Source organism: Scardinius erythrophthalmus (genome assembly GCF_964197995.2).
Source record: "Scardinius erythrophthalmus genome assembly, chromosome: 22".
NCBI classification, from domain to species: Eukaryota; Metazoa; Chordata; class Actinopteri; order Cypriniformes; family Leuciscidae; genus Scardinius; species Scardinius erythrophthalmus.
The window spans coordinates 3,942,146-3,961,163 of NC_138242.1; the positions used below are offsets into that span (position 1 = coordinate 3,942,146).

The 19,018-nt window shown below is 36.9% G+C and overlaps 1 protein-coding gene across 1 annotated transcript in view; it reads left to right on the forward strand.

Moving 5' to 3' along the window:
* Window positions 1–18,118, forward strand: part of cUnh18orf63 (chromosome Un C18orf63 homolog) — a 28,803-nt gene extending 10,685 nt beyond the window's left edge. Inside the window, exons 6-15 of the mRNA XM_081352440.1 lie at window positions 1,096–1,137; window positions 4,085–4,161; window positions 5,227–5,333; window positions 5,724–5,820; window positions 6,898–6,983; window positions 8,749–8,932; window positions 14,499–15,068; window positions 15,206–15,307; window positions 16,356–16,439; window positions 17,653–18,118. Coding sequence (XP_081208566.1) covers window positions 1,096–1,137; window positions 4,085–4,161; window positions 5,227–5,333; window positions 5,724–5,820; window positions 6,898–6,983; window positions 8,749–8,932; window positions 14,499–15,068; window positions 15,206–15,307; window positions 16,356–16,439; window positions 17,653–17,775 — 1,472 coding nt within the window. The 3' untranslated portion in view covers window positions 17,776–18,118. The remainder of the gene's footprint in view (window positions 1–1,095; window positions 1,138–4,084; window positions 4,162–5,226; window positions 5,334–5,723; window positions 5,821–6,897; window positions 6,984–8,748; window positions 8,933–14,498; window positions 15,069–15,205; window positions 15,308–16,355; window positions 16,440–17,652) is intronic.
* Window positions 18,119–19,018: the final 900 nt, after the last annotated feature.

Genomic DNA, 19,018 nt, shown 5'->3' on the forward strand with positions numbered 1-19,018 from the left:
TTAGGGCGTGTCCGAATCCACTTTTGCTAGTTTAACGATGGGAAAAATGGTCGGCGCGCCAGGCGCATGGTCTAAAAGGGTTGTCCCTATTCTCTTAATGAGTAATGGGTGTGTTTTGGGATTTACGTGCGTTTAACCAATCAGAGTCTCATCTCCCATCTCCCAACAAGAAATAGTGCGCCATTGACTTTAGACCAGGTTTCAGTCAATTTCTGTTGCCTCAATATAGCAACGCGCCAACAATGCACCAGAACACACCTCGTTTTCAGACCAGCACACCCATGGGCGCTCAAATGGGCGCCAATGCATTTGCTATTTAAGCAACGTGGCGCAGGACATGAAAATGATAACTGCGTTGAACTGAAACTAGCAAAAAACACATGAATCGCGCTTGGTGCTGCATTGCGCCGGGTGTAAGATTGGGCCCTATATGTCACAAGCTTCAAATCGGAATAAATGTTTTGAGATGCGCACACTGCACAAATATACAAAGTTTCCCGCTGTTTGCGCTTATAACCATTATCCTACATAGGTTCGTTATTTGTTTTAAACAGTAGACATAATAATTTGGACACAATGAATGAGCATATGAACCTTCTGTGCCGCTTATTTTTATCACACAGTAAAAATGGCAATCATCTGTGGATGAGATTCCGCAGCAAAGACTGGTGGGACGTTGTCCTGATTCACTTCACAGACGCAGTGAAAGGAGAATTTCAGAATGATGGGACACTCATTTACTGTATATGACACTTTATTCAACAGGAAGAAAAGCTCGTTCAGCGCGCCATACATCGTCCTTTCAGTTTCGGTTTTCAATCCAATCAAGAGTTTACATGTTCTCCCGATCAGATTAAAAAAGGAATAAACCACCCCTTTCAATCCGATCGAAATTATTTGTAATAGAGCTGACACTTTGAGTTTTTTAATGGGTTATGTTATAGCCCTACATGTTTTTAAGAAATATCTGTATTGACTGCATGATCATATCACCGTATTATTTACCGCTATGTTAGCCATAAATTAAAGCTTGGCGAGCCGTGCAATGAGTAACACTGATCTAAGAGTATTACTGACTTTTTCCTTCTTTTCCAGGAAAGGATTTCCTCAGTGACTTTGGAAAACTAAATGCAGTTGGTAGGTGGGAGGCGTCTGTATACTTTGGCACGAGACACTGCCATTTGTGTTCACATTGTTAGACTGTGATTTCTCTTGATTGCTGGCAGGGAGTGACTAAGATGATGGAGCACTTAGAACAACACATAAATCTATTCCTGTTAGTGAAAACAACTTTTGTGTTGTTTTGTTGTCCCAGAGTCTCACTAACTGTTTACATGTGCACCAATATGACTATGTGACTATTTACCAGTTAATCGCAGGAAGATGTTTACATGACACACAAGCAAACTTCTGATTATTCACTAAGAATTTAGGTTATTTTTACCGCCATTATTCACATACCCCAATGCACAGCATAAATGATGGCCTCACACTAGGGCTGCAGCTATCGATTATTTTTGTAATCGATTAATCTAGCACTTAATCGATCGATTAATCGAGTAATCAGGTAAAAAAAAAAAAACATTGTGTGTTTTTAAACAACCAAAACAAATAATGCATAATGAAAATGATGTGGCTATAAAATGATCAAGCATTTGGCTTTTATTTCTCAAAAAAAAAAAAAAAAAAAAAAACAGAGGTATTTATTCCAACTCCAACATTTGGCTCCAAAACTAAGCCTATTTATTGCAATTTTTACCCATTTAGTGTTTATAAGTGCCAGTGCCAACAATTATATAACAATACAGTTAAGTCAACTTACTGTAAAACATGTATAAATGTAAAACTATGAATACAAACTTAAATAGTAAAGGCCATTTGGCCTTAGTTTTGTCTTCTTAATACAACATTACAAAAAAAGGATTGCACCTTCTGCAAATTACCCACCGGAGAACAAAAATAAATGAAATGAATATAAAATATCAAGTACACAATGTATACAATTTATATAAAAAAAATAAGTGTAGCTTTGAAAAGGGGAATATTTTATTGCAAATATGCATTGTTAAATAGAAAAAGAACAGCATTTTGTTTTTCATTTTTGTTGTGGTCTATAACTATTTGTCAGACGTGACAAACAAGGTCTCGCAAAGACTGCAATACAATATTTGTTCCTCCATCACGTCCCGGTGTATACAGTGAATGCATGCTGAAATTATTGTTGCGTGGCTACATAAAAGTTTAAGCATAATGTGATGCATTGCTGCAATTGGTCTGACTGGCCAAGACGAGGGTGTGTGTGTGTGTGAGAGAGAGAGAAGGGGTTCTTTTTTTTAGGCTATACTCTCTTGCAATTGAACGTGAATACGTTTACTGCTTAAAACCATCAAAGCTAAACATCATATCTAGTCAAACCGCATCACGACATCTCTACAAATACAGTATGGGATTAAAATCAGCGAACATCAATGTATAGGCTTAGGCACGGGTGGAAATATTGGCGCTGGGTCAAAAAAAAAATGCGTGGGACAGAATCGTTACCTTGATTCAGCGACGCTGAAAGGAAGCGATCCCAAACTTAAGACATTCTCTGCCGTTTATGGACATCTACTCTCTGCCATCGCGCCAAATAAATTCGAAATGTATCACGCGCTATGGTGTGCTTCCTGAACATTGAACAACGGTCCGTGTGAAACAGATCCCTGCGCGTATAGTGCGCGTCATAGGAATTTAACGAGGCTTCGAGGCAGAGTTTTTGCCTCTAGGAATTTTTGTAATCGAGTTAATCGAGTAACTCGATGAATCGTTTCAGCCCTACCTCACACACTGTAGGCGTGTTACTGTCACTGTTTTAATCGACTTACTCAAATGCAAAACACATTAATGTGGACATATAGGATGTTTTCGCCTCGCTAAAATGTCTTCATTTCGATGTTTTCGACCATCAATACTGCATTATATTCATGTCGTGCATCGTTGTCAACATGAACACCCCAAAAATGTGATGTCGTCTTTTCTGCTATATGTTCACGAATCTGTGCATGACAACCATACGTTAAACATTACAAGCACATGCGCACTTCAGTGCGTACATGAGTGTTTACATAACTGATTATTATCACTCTGATTATGAGCTTAATTGCATCAATTTGATCGAAGTATTGTGTTGAAGGTAAAGTTTAATCGCAATATTGCCTACATCTCAGAATCACATTTTGTGGGTGTATGTAAACGTAGTCAGAGGCCGCGTTTCCATTACCCTTCAAATTGCGCAAATTGAAAATACGCCCAATGGAAACACGTCAATTTCACAAAAGCTCCCATTTATCGCAAAACAGTTTTTACGCTCGCATGAGGTTTTTTTTCAGGCAATTCGTAAAATAAATATTTCGCAAAACTGCAATGGAAAAAGTTTTTGCACATTTCCAGGTCAGCTGACGTAGATGACGTGGTGTGTTTGGACAGAATACGAGACAGAGTTCTTTATTAAATTCATAAAAGACAAAAGAATTACAGGAATACTGGATTCTAAACCTCAAAGAAATGCCACAATCAAGACCTCGAAACTGATATGAGTGAGAAACACCCAGAAACATCAGCCACTCCAATTATAAGGGTCTTTCCTTACCATTAATGCTTGGATAACACACATTTGTCTCCTTCGATTAATAGTAATGGCTAGTGCAGTGGCTGTGATTTGTGATTTCTGGAATGATTATCTCAATAGGAAAAAATTAGTCAAGAGTTTTAGTCGCATAACATCGGTTAATGGAAACGCTGTCATTTCGCAATAGTTTTTTGCTGATATTTAGAAAAAATTGCAAAAGTTTTGTGCAAATCTGTAATGGAAACGCGCCAACTGTTGGCCTACTTCTGAATAATGTAAGCTACTCCTTTCACTTTATCCCAGAATCAATAGCACTGTCTGAGTCATGTTTTAAGCTAGCTTTTATCATGTTAAACCCTACCCTAAATCCTAGATGCCTTTTACAATTCACTCACTAACTGATGATGACACAGACACATGTTTTCCCACTCTTGCTGACTCATGCTCACGTCTGCACTCTTGTATATTCATTCACAGTGCTTGAGCTGAGTATCACCGAGACCCAGCTGTGTGTCAGTGTGGAAGCCAACACGGTCAGACTGGCCCCAGCTGTGGTGAGAAGTCAAACCTTTAGCCTGCGTTCACAATCCTCAGTCTGGCCTCTTATAACCTATGAACCGAGTTACTGCCATTGTCAAGCGCTATACCTTTGCCTCAGTTCATGTCTATGCCTTAGTCACTTATCTATCTTTCGTCATCCTGATTGTGCTGAGTAGACAGGAGAAGGAAAGTTAAATTAGTTAAGATCATTTGCACAGTAAATAAAATATAAATAAAAATCTACCCCCGGTTTCACAGACAAGGCTAAAGCTAGTCTTGGGCTAAAATGTTTTATGTTTGAGCTATTTTAACTGAAAGCAACATATCTAAAAATATGTCACTGCCATTGTTTTGTCTCAAGATGCACATCAGTGATGTGTTTCTCTAAGGCATGTTTATAAAGATACCTCAATGTCCTAAATGAACTAAGGCCTAATCCTGGCTTAATCTAAACCCTGTCTGTGAAACCAGGCCTTAGTATAATTCATATATGTAAAGCTTTTATGAAGATGTTTTATTCAAACAGATAATAACTTCAATAATGCACTATATATGTAACAAGTATATTCATAACAAATAAATACATTTTTAAATATATGATAATACAGATCTGCATAGACAACTATGATACACAGAGTATATATTTGCATAAAATCAATGATTAAGAAATTAAAACAGTTTTATTTTGCAATAGAGATTGTTTCAAAGCAGCTTTACAGTGATAACGGGAAAATAATGCATCAAAGTTTGTTTCGGCTGTATATCAGATCTAGAAGAAAATAGTGTCAAAGTCCACTGATGGTTCATTTTTGTTAATTGAGTTAATTTATCTATACAGCCGCTCTGGAGAAAACAGTGAGTCATTGTCCAACTCATATAATGGTGTCAATACAGGCAGATCAATAATATTGAATATATTAAGTGTCCCCAACTAAGCAAACCAAAAGCAACAGAGGCAAGGAACCATCAGTTGACAGAATGGTTATTCATAGCAAGACATAGAATAGCCAAAGATTTTATTGGATTGCAATATTGTTTTTGTGTGAGGTATTAATTAATTATTTTCTGTCTTCTACCAGATAAATGATTTTGACATTCCTGCTCCTGTGGTGAATAGCTTCCTCCGTACTGATAATGCTGTGCTGCATACGGTCATGCCAAACAACTGGTGCCACGTTCTGCCGAGGTGTGTGTTCGTGTGCACGTTCTGTTAGACTGCTTTATAACGCCGTATACTTTTACAACAGTTACTTTCTAGAGCTGTACTGTTGCTCCACGGGCCATCATGCAGGGAACAAATCATAATCATAATCTCTTTTGTTGGCAGTGTTTGATTTATGAATCAATGAATCAATACTTCTCCTGCATTGTTCTCTCTCTCTCTCTCTCTCTCTCTCTCTCTCTCTCTCTCTCTCTCTCTCTCTCTCTCTCTCTCTCTCTCTCTCTCTCTCTCTCTCTCTCTCTCTCTCTCTCTCTCTCTCTCTCTCTCTCTCTCTCTCTCTCTCTCTCCCTCTCTCTTTCTCTCTCTCTCTCTCTGTCTGTGTGTGTGTGTGTGTGTGTGTGTGAGAGAGAGCAGTCTGAAGAAAGGCCAAATCATTAGCATCAGTCGCAGGATTCCTCAGGAAAGCCCATTTCAATCTTACACGGAGCTTCAAAAGCACTGGAACAACATGGTAAATGTGGTGTTGAGACTTTGTCCCAAAGTTTAATATTTATGAGCAGTAGTCATTGTAATTGCTCTGGTGGTTAACCACCAAATGCATCATAACGCAATAATACATTCAAAATAGTTTTACTGTATTATTAAATTAGAGCAAACGATTTACAGATCATTTGTGTCTCAGTGTCTGACACAGTTTGTAAATGAACTGTCATCCTGTTGCTAGACTGCTAAGACTGGAAGTGTTGCATTGTCATGCCACTGTGTGTGTGTGTGTGTGTGTGTGTGTGTGTGTGTGTGTGTGTGTGTGTGTGTGTGTGTGTGTGTGTGTGTGTGTGTGTGTGTGTGTGAGAGTGTGAGTGTGTGAAGAGAGCACATATAGTACTGTGTGTGTGGCCTGGTAAACCCTTCATTATGGGGTCTATAAAACCCTACAAAATGTCCCCACAAAGATGGCAAAATCTAAAATCCTTGTTGGGGATGTTGTCCCATGAGGAAAACAGCATATAAATCATACTAAGTGATGTTTTTTGAAAATATAAAAATGCACAGAATTTTGTGTGATGGGTAGGTTTAGTGTAAGGGGAGAGAATATACAGTTTGTACAGTATAAAAACCATTACATCTATGGAAATTTCCCATAAAACACAGTGTGTGTGTGTGTGTGTGTGTGTGTGTGTGTGTGTGTGTGTGTGTGTGTGTGTGTGTGTGTGTGTGTTGAGCACTCTGATCCACTTCTGTTTGGATTAGAGGTCACAATGTAACCTTTGGTCACAAACAGACTCGTTAGGCTTGGCTTTATCAAACAGCATTTGTACTGTATGTGTGTGCAGACATGCACGATTGCTCATTTATATCGTGTATGCACACCATCTGTTCAAAACCAAATCACATCAAAATATTTAGCTTGAAAGCGCTCGCTTGCTTACAAATATACACTGACACAGAGTTTTAAGTGCAGATTTTATTGTTTGTCTATTACTTAATGTCACTAAAACTGTATTAATGTTCCTGTCTTTGTGTAACTGTCTCTCCGACGTTGCTATTCACTTATTTTTCTCTTTCTCTTGAACTGTCTCTCCTGGTTTAGTATGGATATCAGCTGCCCTCAGTGAGTGAAGAGGAGGTCATCTACTGCAGTGTGTACTTTAAACTAATCGGTGACAAGCCGTTCACGTATCCTTTAGTAAAGGCAGGTGCTCTAGTTTATTGTCCGTTTCCTGCTAATAAGGTATTAATTTCATCCATGTTTAGTGTAAAATTTACTCACAGTAAAATGGCATACACTTGCCCCAAAAATACCAATTTATAGTCATTTTATGCTTGTGCACTGTTCACAGCACCACAAATTAATTAAAGGCATTGTTGCTAGAAACAGAAATTGTTTTTCAGACACACACTGGTGGTCAAAATTTAATGTTTTTGAAAGAAGTCTCTTCTGCTCACCAAGGCTGCATGCATTTGATAGAGTAAAAACAGTAATATTTTGGAATATTATTACATTTAAAATAACTGTTTTCTATTATATTGTATAATATATAATATATTGTAAAATGTAATTTATTCCTGTGATCAAAGCTGAATTTTCAGCATCATTGCTCCAGTCTTCAGTGTCACATGATCCTTCAGAAATCATTCCAATCTTTTGAGCGCCAGTGTAAATTGTACTGCTGGATTACAAATTGAATGTGAAAAGTAGTACAGAGGTCTGGCTTAGACTTAGACTGACTATTCATGCAGCATGATAATGACACCTAGTGGACATGAGCCCGGCAAGTAGTCATGGTGAATTAGGTTGAACTCTTGAGAATTTAGCAGATTTGTTCAGACTGTTTATTTGTTCAGACTGCAGGACCTGCTTACCACACTCTGCAGTGCTGAACACTGAACACTGCCAACATGTGAAACAGTTTGCATCATGCAGCATTGCAAACATTAGTATGATACATTGTTGTCACGTGACCTCATTACATTGCATGTTTAATTTTGTGAGTGGCGTACAGTTATCTAATGGTTATTTTGCATATTTAATCTTATTTTTTTTAAAAAACTGATGCCAAAATCAAATGATGAATCAAGAAAGGGATGATCAAAATAGAAATGATTCCAACGGGTTGCTTTATAAATGGAAAGTCAAGTGTTTTATCTCTTATACCTCACCGAGGCTGCATTTATTTAAACAAAAATGCAGGCGATTAAAACGGTAATATTGTGAAATTTAAATATTAAATTTAAAATAACAGTTTTCTGTTCATCATGTGTCACATGATTCTTCAGAAATAATTATAATATGCGGATTTTCGGCTCAATAAACATTACTATCGATGTTGAAAACAGTTTTTCTGCTGCTTCAATTTTTTGTGAAAATTGTGATACTTTTTTTTCAGGATTCTTGAAAAAAAAAAAGAACAAAACAACAGCGTTTATTGTAACAATTTAAATATCTTAACTGTCATTTTACATTAATTTAATGCGTTATTGCTGAATGAAAATATTTATATCATAAAAAAAAAAAGAAATCTTAATGACCCCTAACTTTTAAACGGTTGTGTACAATCTGCATTCTGTACACAGTACACATAATCTAAACTAGAGAAATGGTAAGAATAGCAGCCTTCATGTGTTTCATCCCAGTATCTGCATTGAGTCCACTCATTCCTGAACACGTTTCTCAATATTAATATTACATAAGCCTCATTTTCACACTTGTGCTAGTTCTGTGCACATATGGAATCAGGTCTGTATAACATCACACATTGCAGGGACAAATTAAAGACTAGGAACACGCATGCATTTTTTTTTTTTATAGTGCCACGTTTGCATAGCAGCTTTACAATCTAATTAAAAACCGGTTTGTTCTTTTGGAAAGCTGTGATTTATATTTTTTTTCTTTCTCTCTATCTTGGCAGTCAGAGATATGTATCCTTGACGTCCTGCTCAGATATCCGCTGTGCTGTATCCGGACTCAGCCAGTACAGTGCTTTCCCAGAGTGGACCTGCAGGGGGTGCTGGGAAGCTTCACATCAGATCTGCAGGCTTCACTGGAGAGTGTGTGTGGTTTCTCAGCTTGGATCACCTGCAAGCCTTGCTACTACAGCAGTGAACTGAAGAGACCAGTCACGCTGGTATTACATACACACACGTGTCCATAAACACAAACATGCCATTACTCAGGGACTTCTGCTTACTCCTGCTGAGAAATATAAAGTAACAATCAATTGGATTTGACATCAAGTTCTGCACTCTGCTGCTTAGTATTACATCTGACATTGTCTAATTTGTTATGGCGATGCTCTTCTGTAACACAGATGCAGCTGGATGATCCTTTATGGATGTTCCAGAGCCGTTGAGATGCATGTGTTATCCAGATTTTATATTCGTGTTGCAAAATAAGTGGATTACACCGTGTCCTAACTACATGTGACGCGCGATAAAAGGTTATTTTCCATGTTAATCAGAGTGTTTGTCCTAATCAGCCGCGACGGCCACACGGCACGATTCTATTTTAGAAACGGTTTCTATTTTCCTGCGATGTCGCGGACGGAACAACAAACACAAAGTGTGGCGATGATAATCTCAAGTACTGTTCATGTGCTTTATTTAATGTTAAAAGCGTGTAATGTGACTTTGCATATCATTTAGTGCTCCAGATTTGTAGCTGTAAAAGCAACAATGGATAATTCACCTCAGATTAAACAAATGGAAACAAGAACGTTCAAACTGTGAACAAACAAGTGTATTCTTTTGACAAAGATTGTTTTAGTTACTCAGCCTATGTATTTTTAATAATGTTTAAATGGTGTTATATTTGTGAATTTGATTATGTAACTACTTATGCATTTTCTTGCGGGTGCCGTCAAGATTACTCTCTGGTGCCGTGAAACTCCGCCCACACGCTGTTCTGATTGGCTGTGGGTTTTGATTGATTTTGACGCATCTCGCAGTCGCGTTGCGTCTAGTGTGGACAGACACATTATTTGTCGCTGGAATCTTATCGCATCTCGTCTGGTTAGGACACGGTGCAATGCAGACAGTAGAAATCCCATTTTAAACAGGGTTTGTAGACATTAAATACTTTAAGGAAGCTGCCTTGTCTTGTGGTGTGGCATGCCGTTCTCCATCGAAAAAAAAAAAAAATGATATAGCATTATGTTTTTTTTATGTATCTTTTTATCAATTAACCCTTATGTGCTGTTGGGGACACACACACACACACACACACACACACACACACACACAAATATGCTATTATACTCCATATAACTCCATGTAAAAGCCAGAAATTAAGCTTTTTTTTTGCACAGGCCTATCTAAAGGGTTAATGGTGCCACCTGGTAATCAACAGTAAAAATGACAAATTTTACCTCTTCCCAACAGGGAAAACCACCAAAAATCAAAAATGCATGATTATATGGTGTCATGGCTTTGCAATCAAAAAATGTGGTTATAATGGAAGTCAATGGGGCAAAAACAGCCACGAACAATAAATGAGGGAGAAAAAGTTCAAATCTGATGCTGCACAAAAACTAACAATGCATCAAAACCAAAGTTGTTTTTAATCTTTGACATGTCCAAGACTGATAAAAGGTTAAAAGAATCCAGTCCACATTCACATTTTATATTTAAAATAAGTCATTTTGTGTGTGTTTTTTCCGGAATCAGTGACATCATTTATGAATTTTGCAATTAAAGAGTTAAAATCCTGATTTTTTAAACAAACATTTAGTAGTTTTGAACAGGACTGAGGTTGATTAATAGAGTTATGCAAAACAAATTGAAAAAAATATTTATCTGATACATTTTTACAGCAGTTTTTCAGCCACGAACATAACGAAAGGGGAGTGAATTTGAACAATGCACAAGGGTTAATATACATGCAGCTTTTATGGCCTGATGTTAATTGTAAAAATCAGTTAAAAAGTGATAAAATATGGTGAATAATAAAAGGATTTATATTTAAACTGTTTGAAAAATAAATGGAGCTTCAATAGATTACTTCGAGGCAACATAAAATTATTATATATATATTTTTTTAAATAATATGATAAACCCTTTAGTGTCATCAGATCATTAAAACCTGCATTTTCCCACTTTTGGAGTTTATTTAAAAATTAATTTAAAGCTAAAATTATTTTATACAGGATTTTGCACATTTTCCTAATTCTTATGCATGCAGCGTTTATGTTCTGATTTTAATTAATGTGTCATGCCGCAAGTAGAAGCTAGTAAAAAGTTGATTAAATATGGTGAATAAATTAAAATAAATACTGGCCAGTTACAGACCGATGATAAGCATGTTTCCTTTTACACACATCAATTTTAATCTGAAATGATGTTGTTGACTGAAGTCCTTGGACACGTTATACATCAGCCGCTAATATAAGAGATCAAATGAGACAGCATCTCAAAACACTTCACTGCACATGCAATGCTTATAAATGATCGCAGCGTTCAACAAGACCAGAATCATCCACTCCAGTTACAAACAACAAAAATGTTGTCAAAGACGTGGCCTGGAGGGTGATGCACATATGTGTCAGTAACTCAGGTCTGGTTTGTGTCATTTCCTGATCACATTCTTCAGTTTCCGGGCTTTAGTCTCATTAACTATGAAAAAAATGCCATTTGGCACCCCAGTTGATTGATTTACTTTTTGTGTATGTCAGCTATAGCTAAAATGTAATTGCATAGATTATTGTATAGAACATTTTCTATTTTGTTTTTCTGTTTCCCTAAGGTATTATTAAAAAAAATCTGTGAATTTAATTTCATAAACACTATAAACACTCAAGATTAAAGACCCCTTGTTTAGTGGATGAATTATGAAATCGTACATTTTCTCAAAATATAATAGCTTGCCTAAACTCACAGTGAAAGTGGAGCGAATTACCTCACACACATATGAGAAGTGTTTATATGGACAAATTGGTTGTGGTGAGGTCTGCCTACTAAAACAATCTCTCAGTTTGCAGGATAATTGACGCTTGTCATTGAATTCAAAGAATACAAGTAAGAGTTTCCAGTAAGAACAATATCTGATACTACATTAGATCATTTCTTCCATGTAGTTGTTGTTGGCGCATGGAGGAGAGTCTAACAGTCAGCCAGATGGGCTAAGGTTTAATTTATACTGGCCAGAGCTGAGGGCTGATGTTATTAAACTTTGACAAATGCTGTAAAACGTGATTTGAAACGCTATGTGTGCCGTTCCCTGTGTTGGTACAGATGGAAATCTGGCGCAGAGGAAGCTTTCATTAATCTCATAGACTATAATGATTGATAATGGCAACATTAGGCAGCAATGATTAACTGACTATTTAATTCATGTTGGATGCAGAAAAGCATACTAGCTCCAGGATCATTATCAACATACTTGTTCAACACAAATAATCTTTGACTAAGAGGAACCTTACAGATGTCGTTATCGGGAAAGTATTTTTCCTTGTCTCAGAGATCTGGAGGTAGAGTGAGTCTGCCATGATGCGTCATTCAAGTGTTGCAATCCATGTTGGAACAATACCATATAATTTTTTATCAAAAATTGAATATGGAAAATTATTGAAATATTAATGGAATAGTTGTAGTGGAATGTTTCTTTTAGGCAAAATAAAAAAATAATATATTAAAGCATTTAATGTCATCAGATCATTAAAAATTGCATTTACACAGACACTTTTAGAGTTTATAGAGTTTAGAGATGATATAGAGATTATATCAGTTAAAATACATTTATTATTTTATAGTTAAATTTATATGTATAAGTTATAATAGATATTATAAAGTTAATGTTTTGGCTTAAGATACCACAGCTGCAGTGTCCCCCAATAGACAATGGGTCTCATTCACTAATAATTGTGTGGATTATTCGTATTTGCACAGAGGAACTTCTCACGAAAAAAATTATACACATGGTTAGTGAATGAGACCCAAAAAGAGCTTTTGAACTCGAGTTTTACATATTGGCCTTTTTGAAGAAATTATCATTCTGATAATACACGCAAAACGTAATTCATAAAAGAATAGTAGATTGGTAGATTTAACTTTAAGGGTAAATGATCCTTTAAAAGTTTATTTTTTAGACATTTGTGGTTTCTAACAGCATAGAATCAACCATAGGTCAGTGGAGCACCAATATATCATTTTTGACAGGAATGAAAACGAGGCTGTGAGGAATAGAAAACAGAGTGTTCAATAGATCGCACTGTTGTTTAACAACATAGAGATTGTTCTGCTGACCAAATGTTTTTCAGTCGACAAAAACTCCATGAAACAGTTTTACAGTGCCCCTGTGGTGAAAATCAAGCTTTTAATGTTGTTTATATGTGGTGTTTTTAAAAGAAAGTAAGTAACCTCAGTAACTTACCTCAGTAAGTCGACCGAGTGAATCTCTGAGCTGGTGTGAGTGAGTGGAGGCGGGGCTAATTAGCATATTTATATTTCCGTGTATACTAAATGAAGCAAGGGGATAGAATTACATTCAAGCTATTTTAAAGGGATAGTTCACTTTAAAAATAAAATTTGGTATGTTTTAGCTTACCTCAAGGGCATCCAAGATGTAGGTGTCTTTTTTTCCGCAGTAGTTTCAATTTGGATATTTTTAGGTCAAACCATTCTTGTCTGTCAGTCATATAATGCAGGTCGATGGTCACTGTATCAAAACACAAGCACAGAGTCCAAATTAAAACAATTCCCCATCGTCCAAATTAAACAATTCCCCATCGTAAGTACACATTGATGGCCTAAGACACGAAACGAGCGGTTTGTGTGAGAAAATGAACAGTATTTATATCGTTTTTACCTCTTGTAACACAGCACACGTCCAAATGTTCTGACGGCGCGGGCGGGTATAGATATATACATAGATGTCGCCTTGGCTACGGTTTCGTTCCAATGAACTGCAGTAGCAAAGGCGACATCTAGTGTATACATTTATACCCGCTCGCGGGCGGGTATAGATATATACACTAGATGTCGCTTGGCTACGGTTTCGTTCCAATGAACTGCAGTAGCCAAGGCGACATCTATGTATATATCTATACCCGCCCGCGCCGTCAGATCATTTAGACGTGTGCTGTTTTCAAGAGATAACAACGATATAAATACTGTTCGTTTTCTCACACAAACCGCTCGTTTCGTGTCTTAGGCCATCAATGTGTACTTACGATGGGGAATTGTTTAATTTGGATGATGGGGAATTGTTTAATTTGGACTCTGTGCTTGGTCTTTGAGACAGTGACCACAGACTTGCATTATATGACTGACAGACAAGAACGGTTTGACCTAAAAATATCAAAATTGAAACTACTGCGGAAACAAAGACACCTACATCTTGGATGCCCTTGAGGTAAGCTAAAACATATCAAAAATTAATTTCAAAGTGAACTATCCCTTTAAGACATGAATAAAAAAAATCACAGGAAAAAAAAAAAAAAACGTTTTAATATGTCATTTTGGTGATCAAAGATGAGTTTTAGGGGATACAATTATTGACTAATGGGGGACTTTAAGAGTTGTGAGTTGTGAAAATGACTATGATCTAGGAGCTTTATACTCTTATCAGTCACAGCCTCGTTTTCATATGTATTAAATTCAATATGGCGTCTAACCTGCTATTCATGTGCACATTTACACTGGAACTTTTCTCTGGAAGTATTTTCCCATTCACAGACTTTTCTTTTCTTACATTTCTAGTCCTCTGAGGCCCTGCCTATAAACGTGACAACAGAAAGCAGCAGCAGGGCTGTGCTGAACCAGCTTCCCAGCAGATGCCCACGGGACACCGCAAAAAACCACAATAGTCAGTGTGACTCAAATGGAAAACACACTGAAAAGAAAGAGAGACCCAGATCGCTTGACCAAAAAGACTGGACTTCCTCCAACTTAGCAATTCTGTCCTCTTCCTCTTCCACAATTGTTCACTTTACTCACATCCAGTCACAGTCTACACTTCCAAGACCAAGGCTTGTACCAATCTTCAAAAACAAACCATACACCCACCGCATGAACGCGACTGAGATCCTTGTGAAAGAACAGAAGCTAAAAGCATTCATCAAGCCTCTGTCATCGACTGGTCTGTCATCGTCTTTCACACCACCAGCTCGTTCTAACCAGTTCTCCAGGCCTCCAGCCCCTGGGCGGATGTCTTTACCATTTTTTAAGAGTAAGGAAAAAACCAACAGCGTGGTCGATAGGATTCTCCCACCCCTGCCTTTAGTACAGACACAGACCCAAACCTTGCCTGAGATCCCCAGCAATAGAGGGGTAAGTAAGCAATGCAACCAAACAGTTTGTTCTGCACTGTTTGTGCTGTAAATCAGAATGATACCTGTTCGATTCCTAAGCAATTTGACTAAAAGAGAACCTATAATGCTTTTTTACATTGTCAACGTTGCTATAAGAGTAAGGAAAAAACCAACAGCGGAGTCGATAGGATTCTCCCACCCCTGCCTTTAGTACAGACACAGACCCAAAATTTACCTGAGATCCCCAGCAATAGAGGGGTAAGTAAGCAGTTTGTTCTGCACTGTTTGTGCTGTAAATCAGAATCAGAATGCTCTAGAAACAGTAGAGCGTTGGCCCTTGCAACGCCAAGGTCATGGGTTCGATTCCCAGGGAAAGCAAGAACTGATAAGAAAGTAAATATGTACCCTGAAATGCAATGTAAGTCGCTTTGGATAAAAGCATCAGCAAATGCATAAAAATGTAAATAATGTTTTTTTACATTGTCAATGATGCTGTTTGAGCTTAAAAAAGCTCTGCAAAGTTACAAAGTCGGGAGTTATTCTCTAAATCAGAGTCACTGTTTCTGAACTCCATGAAACACCTTCATTGTAGTCTTGAGTTTTGCATACGCAGAATAAAGGGGCGGGGCCTGGTTGAGTTAGTTAGTAGTGCGTTGAAACTTGCAGTTATGGTAAGGGGCGGGACATTTTCGAAACACACTCGAAGAGCTTGACCAATCACAACACACTGCTCCAGCCGACCAATCAGAGCACAGTGTTCTTTTTAGAAGGAGGGGCTTCATAGAGACATGAACTATGGTTCCATCGTTATCAGCAGAATTCAACGAGTCGCTGTTTCCTGAAAACATTGTTCCAACATTCGCAAACAGCATCGCAAAGTTGTGTGTTTGGCAGCTCTCGACCTGTGGTTAGAAGCAGTTTCTTGTTTGCATGACATAGTCTATTCTATTCAAAAACTATTCTATTAGAGCCCAAAAACAAAATCAAGACTTTGTAAAAAGACATAATATGGCCTCTTTAAAAACAATTCCTTAGTAAATGCATCGTAAGTTTTGCACTGGCAAACACCACTCATATTTTCCTACTTAGAAAATGTACAAATTTAGTGTCTAAGTTGCTGTATTTCTCATTAGACATCTTACACATCTTACACAGTCCATTAAGGGCAAAGATTTAGCAAGACTAGGCAAATTAACTGGTGTAGTTTTCCAAAAAAATAATTAATGAACCTACATGAATGATTAAATATGGGTTGTAAAGAAAGACGTGCAGTGCTTCTAATGGATCCTGTCTCACCATCTTTCAGGGAGACACGTTTCAGTCAAAACCGAAGAAGCCCAAACAAAGTGTGCAGGATGTGTGTGTGGAAGTGTATGCGACGAACAATCAGGTACTTTGGCATATTAGTGTACTTATAATATCTTCTTCGGTTTATTTTTAAATTGCACATATATATAATGTTTAGTAAAGAAATATTAATCAAAATAACATCTCATTATCTTCAAAACTCAATCAATAAGCCGTTTAGTTTCAGTGTTGGTGTAATTACGGTTTCATCTTAGCAAGGCAGAATAGTTTGCTAAATAACAGCAGAGTGACTGCTCATTGGCACCTATAATATATATAAATGAGATCCATTACAAGCCTGGCTTGTGTTCATGGTCTTGATTGAATGTCACTGAGTGAGAGGATGAGCTCGTATATTTTCTTTATGATGGAGGCTACTAACAGGTGCAAGCCATATAAAAACCCATACAGATCATCTGTATTATATGTATTGTTGCCATTTCTGCTTTCATGTTATGGCTTGATGGCTGCCCTTGGACAGTATGAACAGAAATAAGTGTACAGCGCTTTGCAGAGGTTTGCATCAAGATGCACATTGTTCAAAAGTTTGGATTCTTTTTTAAAATAAATTATTACATTTAATCAGAGTGAATGCATTTCGTGTTAGAAAACATGATACAAAAGATTTATATTTCAATTAATGCTGTTCTTTTGAACTCTATTCATCAATGAATCCTGAAAAATGTATCAGGGTTTCCACAAAAATTTAAGCAGCACAACTGTTTTCAACATTATTAATAATCAGAAATGTTTCTTGAGCAGCAAATCATCATTAGAATGAATTCTGAAGGATCATGTGACTCTGAAGACTGGAGTAATGATGCTGAGAATTCAGCTTTGATCACAGGAATAAATTGCAGTTTACAATATACTATATACTAAAATAGAAAATTGATTCCATTTTTACTCTATTGACTGTATTTTACAGTGTAGCCTTGATAAGCATAAGAAACGTCTTTTTCAGAAATATTAAAAAAATCTTAGATTCACACAAGATATACTTACCTTAACTTTTGACTGTACATTCCAAATAATCATTCATCAATTTAAATATTTAATGCTACCATAAAATTAAAGCACTTATTGCTCAGTTTAGCATATTTGTACCATATTTAAATCCATGTTTTAGAAGATCATTGCAGACGAGAGACAATTCTGCAGATTCTGTCCGGTTATTTATTGTGGTTTTAAATATAATGGAAGTTAAAGAGAATAAGCTGTAACCCAGTAACTTATTTATATTTTTCTGTTTTCAGCTCTCAAAGGTCAAAGTAGTGACTCTGCAGGCATGGTTGAAGAGTCGAGGGATCAGTGTGAGCGCAAAGGATAAGAAACATTTGCTAGTGTCAAAGGTTATGCAATGTCTGAGTGAAACTTAGGTGTGTTGGATTGGGTTACTCACCTAAAAAAACACACACACATAGAGACCTTGCATACTGAGTTTTTGTTCCATTGATAAACTCTGTTGACACTGACAGTTCAATACGATTGCCATGATTTACTACATGTTCATAACACATTTGACTATTGACTTTTTTTCAAGTAAGACTTTGTAAGCTAAAATCTGTTGTTTAATTGAATCTAGAGTTTAGAGAGAGAAAGAGATGCAGATAAAGAAAAAATATGCAAGCCTTTCTTTGTAATAGTGGTCCTTTTTTGTTAGCATGATGGTCATGTTTCAACAATCAAACTTACCATTAAATTTAGTGCAATTATTTATTCTAACTCTGTACTCTGACTTTAATCAGACCCAGAGGTCTTTGTCTCAGATATTTCTTCTAAAATTCTTTAGAAGTAAAATTGGACACAAATGCGATGATTATTGACATAGGCTTCAGTATGAGTTTAGAGCTATATAATTCATGACGAAAACAGCTCAGAAGAATTTAATGCTAGAATTAATCTTGAAATCTCTTCTTTTGATTGCAGACTTTTGGCAAATCTCATTGGGAGTTTTCTATAATCTCATCTCGAGATCTAAACGAGGCATATGTGAGATACTAGTTTTCTCAGTGATCTTGCCAAACTCCTAACAAACAGATTTTCAGTTGGCAATCATGAATGCCGTAACTGCATAAAACAGTGATGCAAGGTGACTTTCCTCAATAATGACCCCAAAGAAGAGTCAGAATAGAGTCAGGGGCTCTTGACTGAGATGGAAGTCAGGCCTATAGCCACTTTGATGGCTAATGATAGGGTCCAGATTGCGCTGCTTTCTGTATCTTAAAAGAGCAAGATCACTCTTGTCTTTTCTGCTCTTTATACTTACAGAGCTTAATGACCCATACACATCTGACTTGAAAAGCTTTGCGGTAAGTAGGAGGTCAATGCAGGAGCAAGTATGCACTTCTGCAAGGCAAACATTGTTAAGCTTAAAAAAAAAGTGCAGTGCATTTTGCACATCAAAGATTTGAATGTGAAACAGACTTGCTATCAGTGCACTGTGACTACAGTATTCATTACTGTAATGGCTTCTAATATCAGCACGTTTAATTGACGGATGACTTGTTTATGGTAGACATCAGGGGTTAGTTGATTTATTGACTAAGTCCTCAACCTCATGTCACAGACAAAGATAAATGTTCCCTGAAAATGGTTCCCACGCTTTGCAGAATCAGGCTA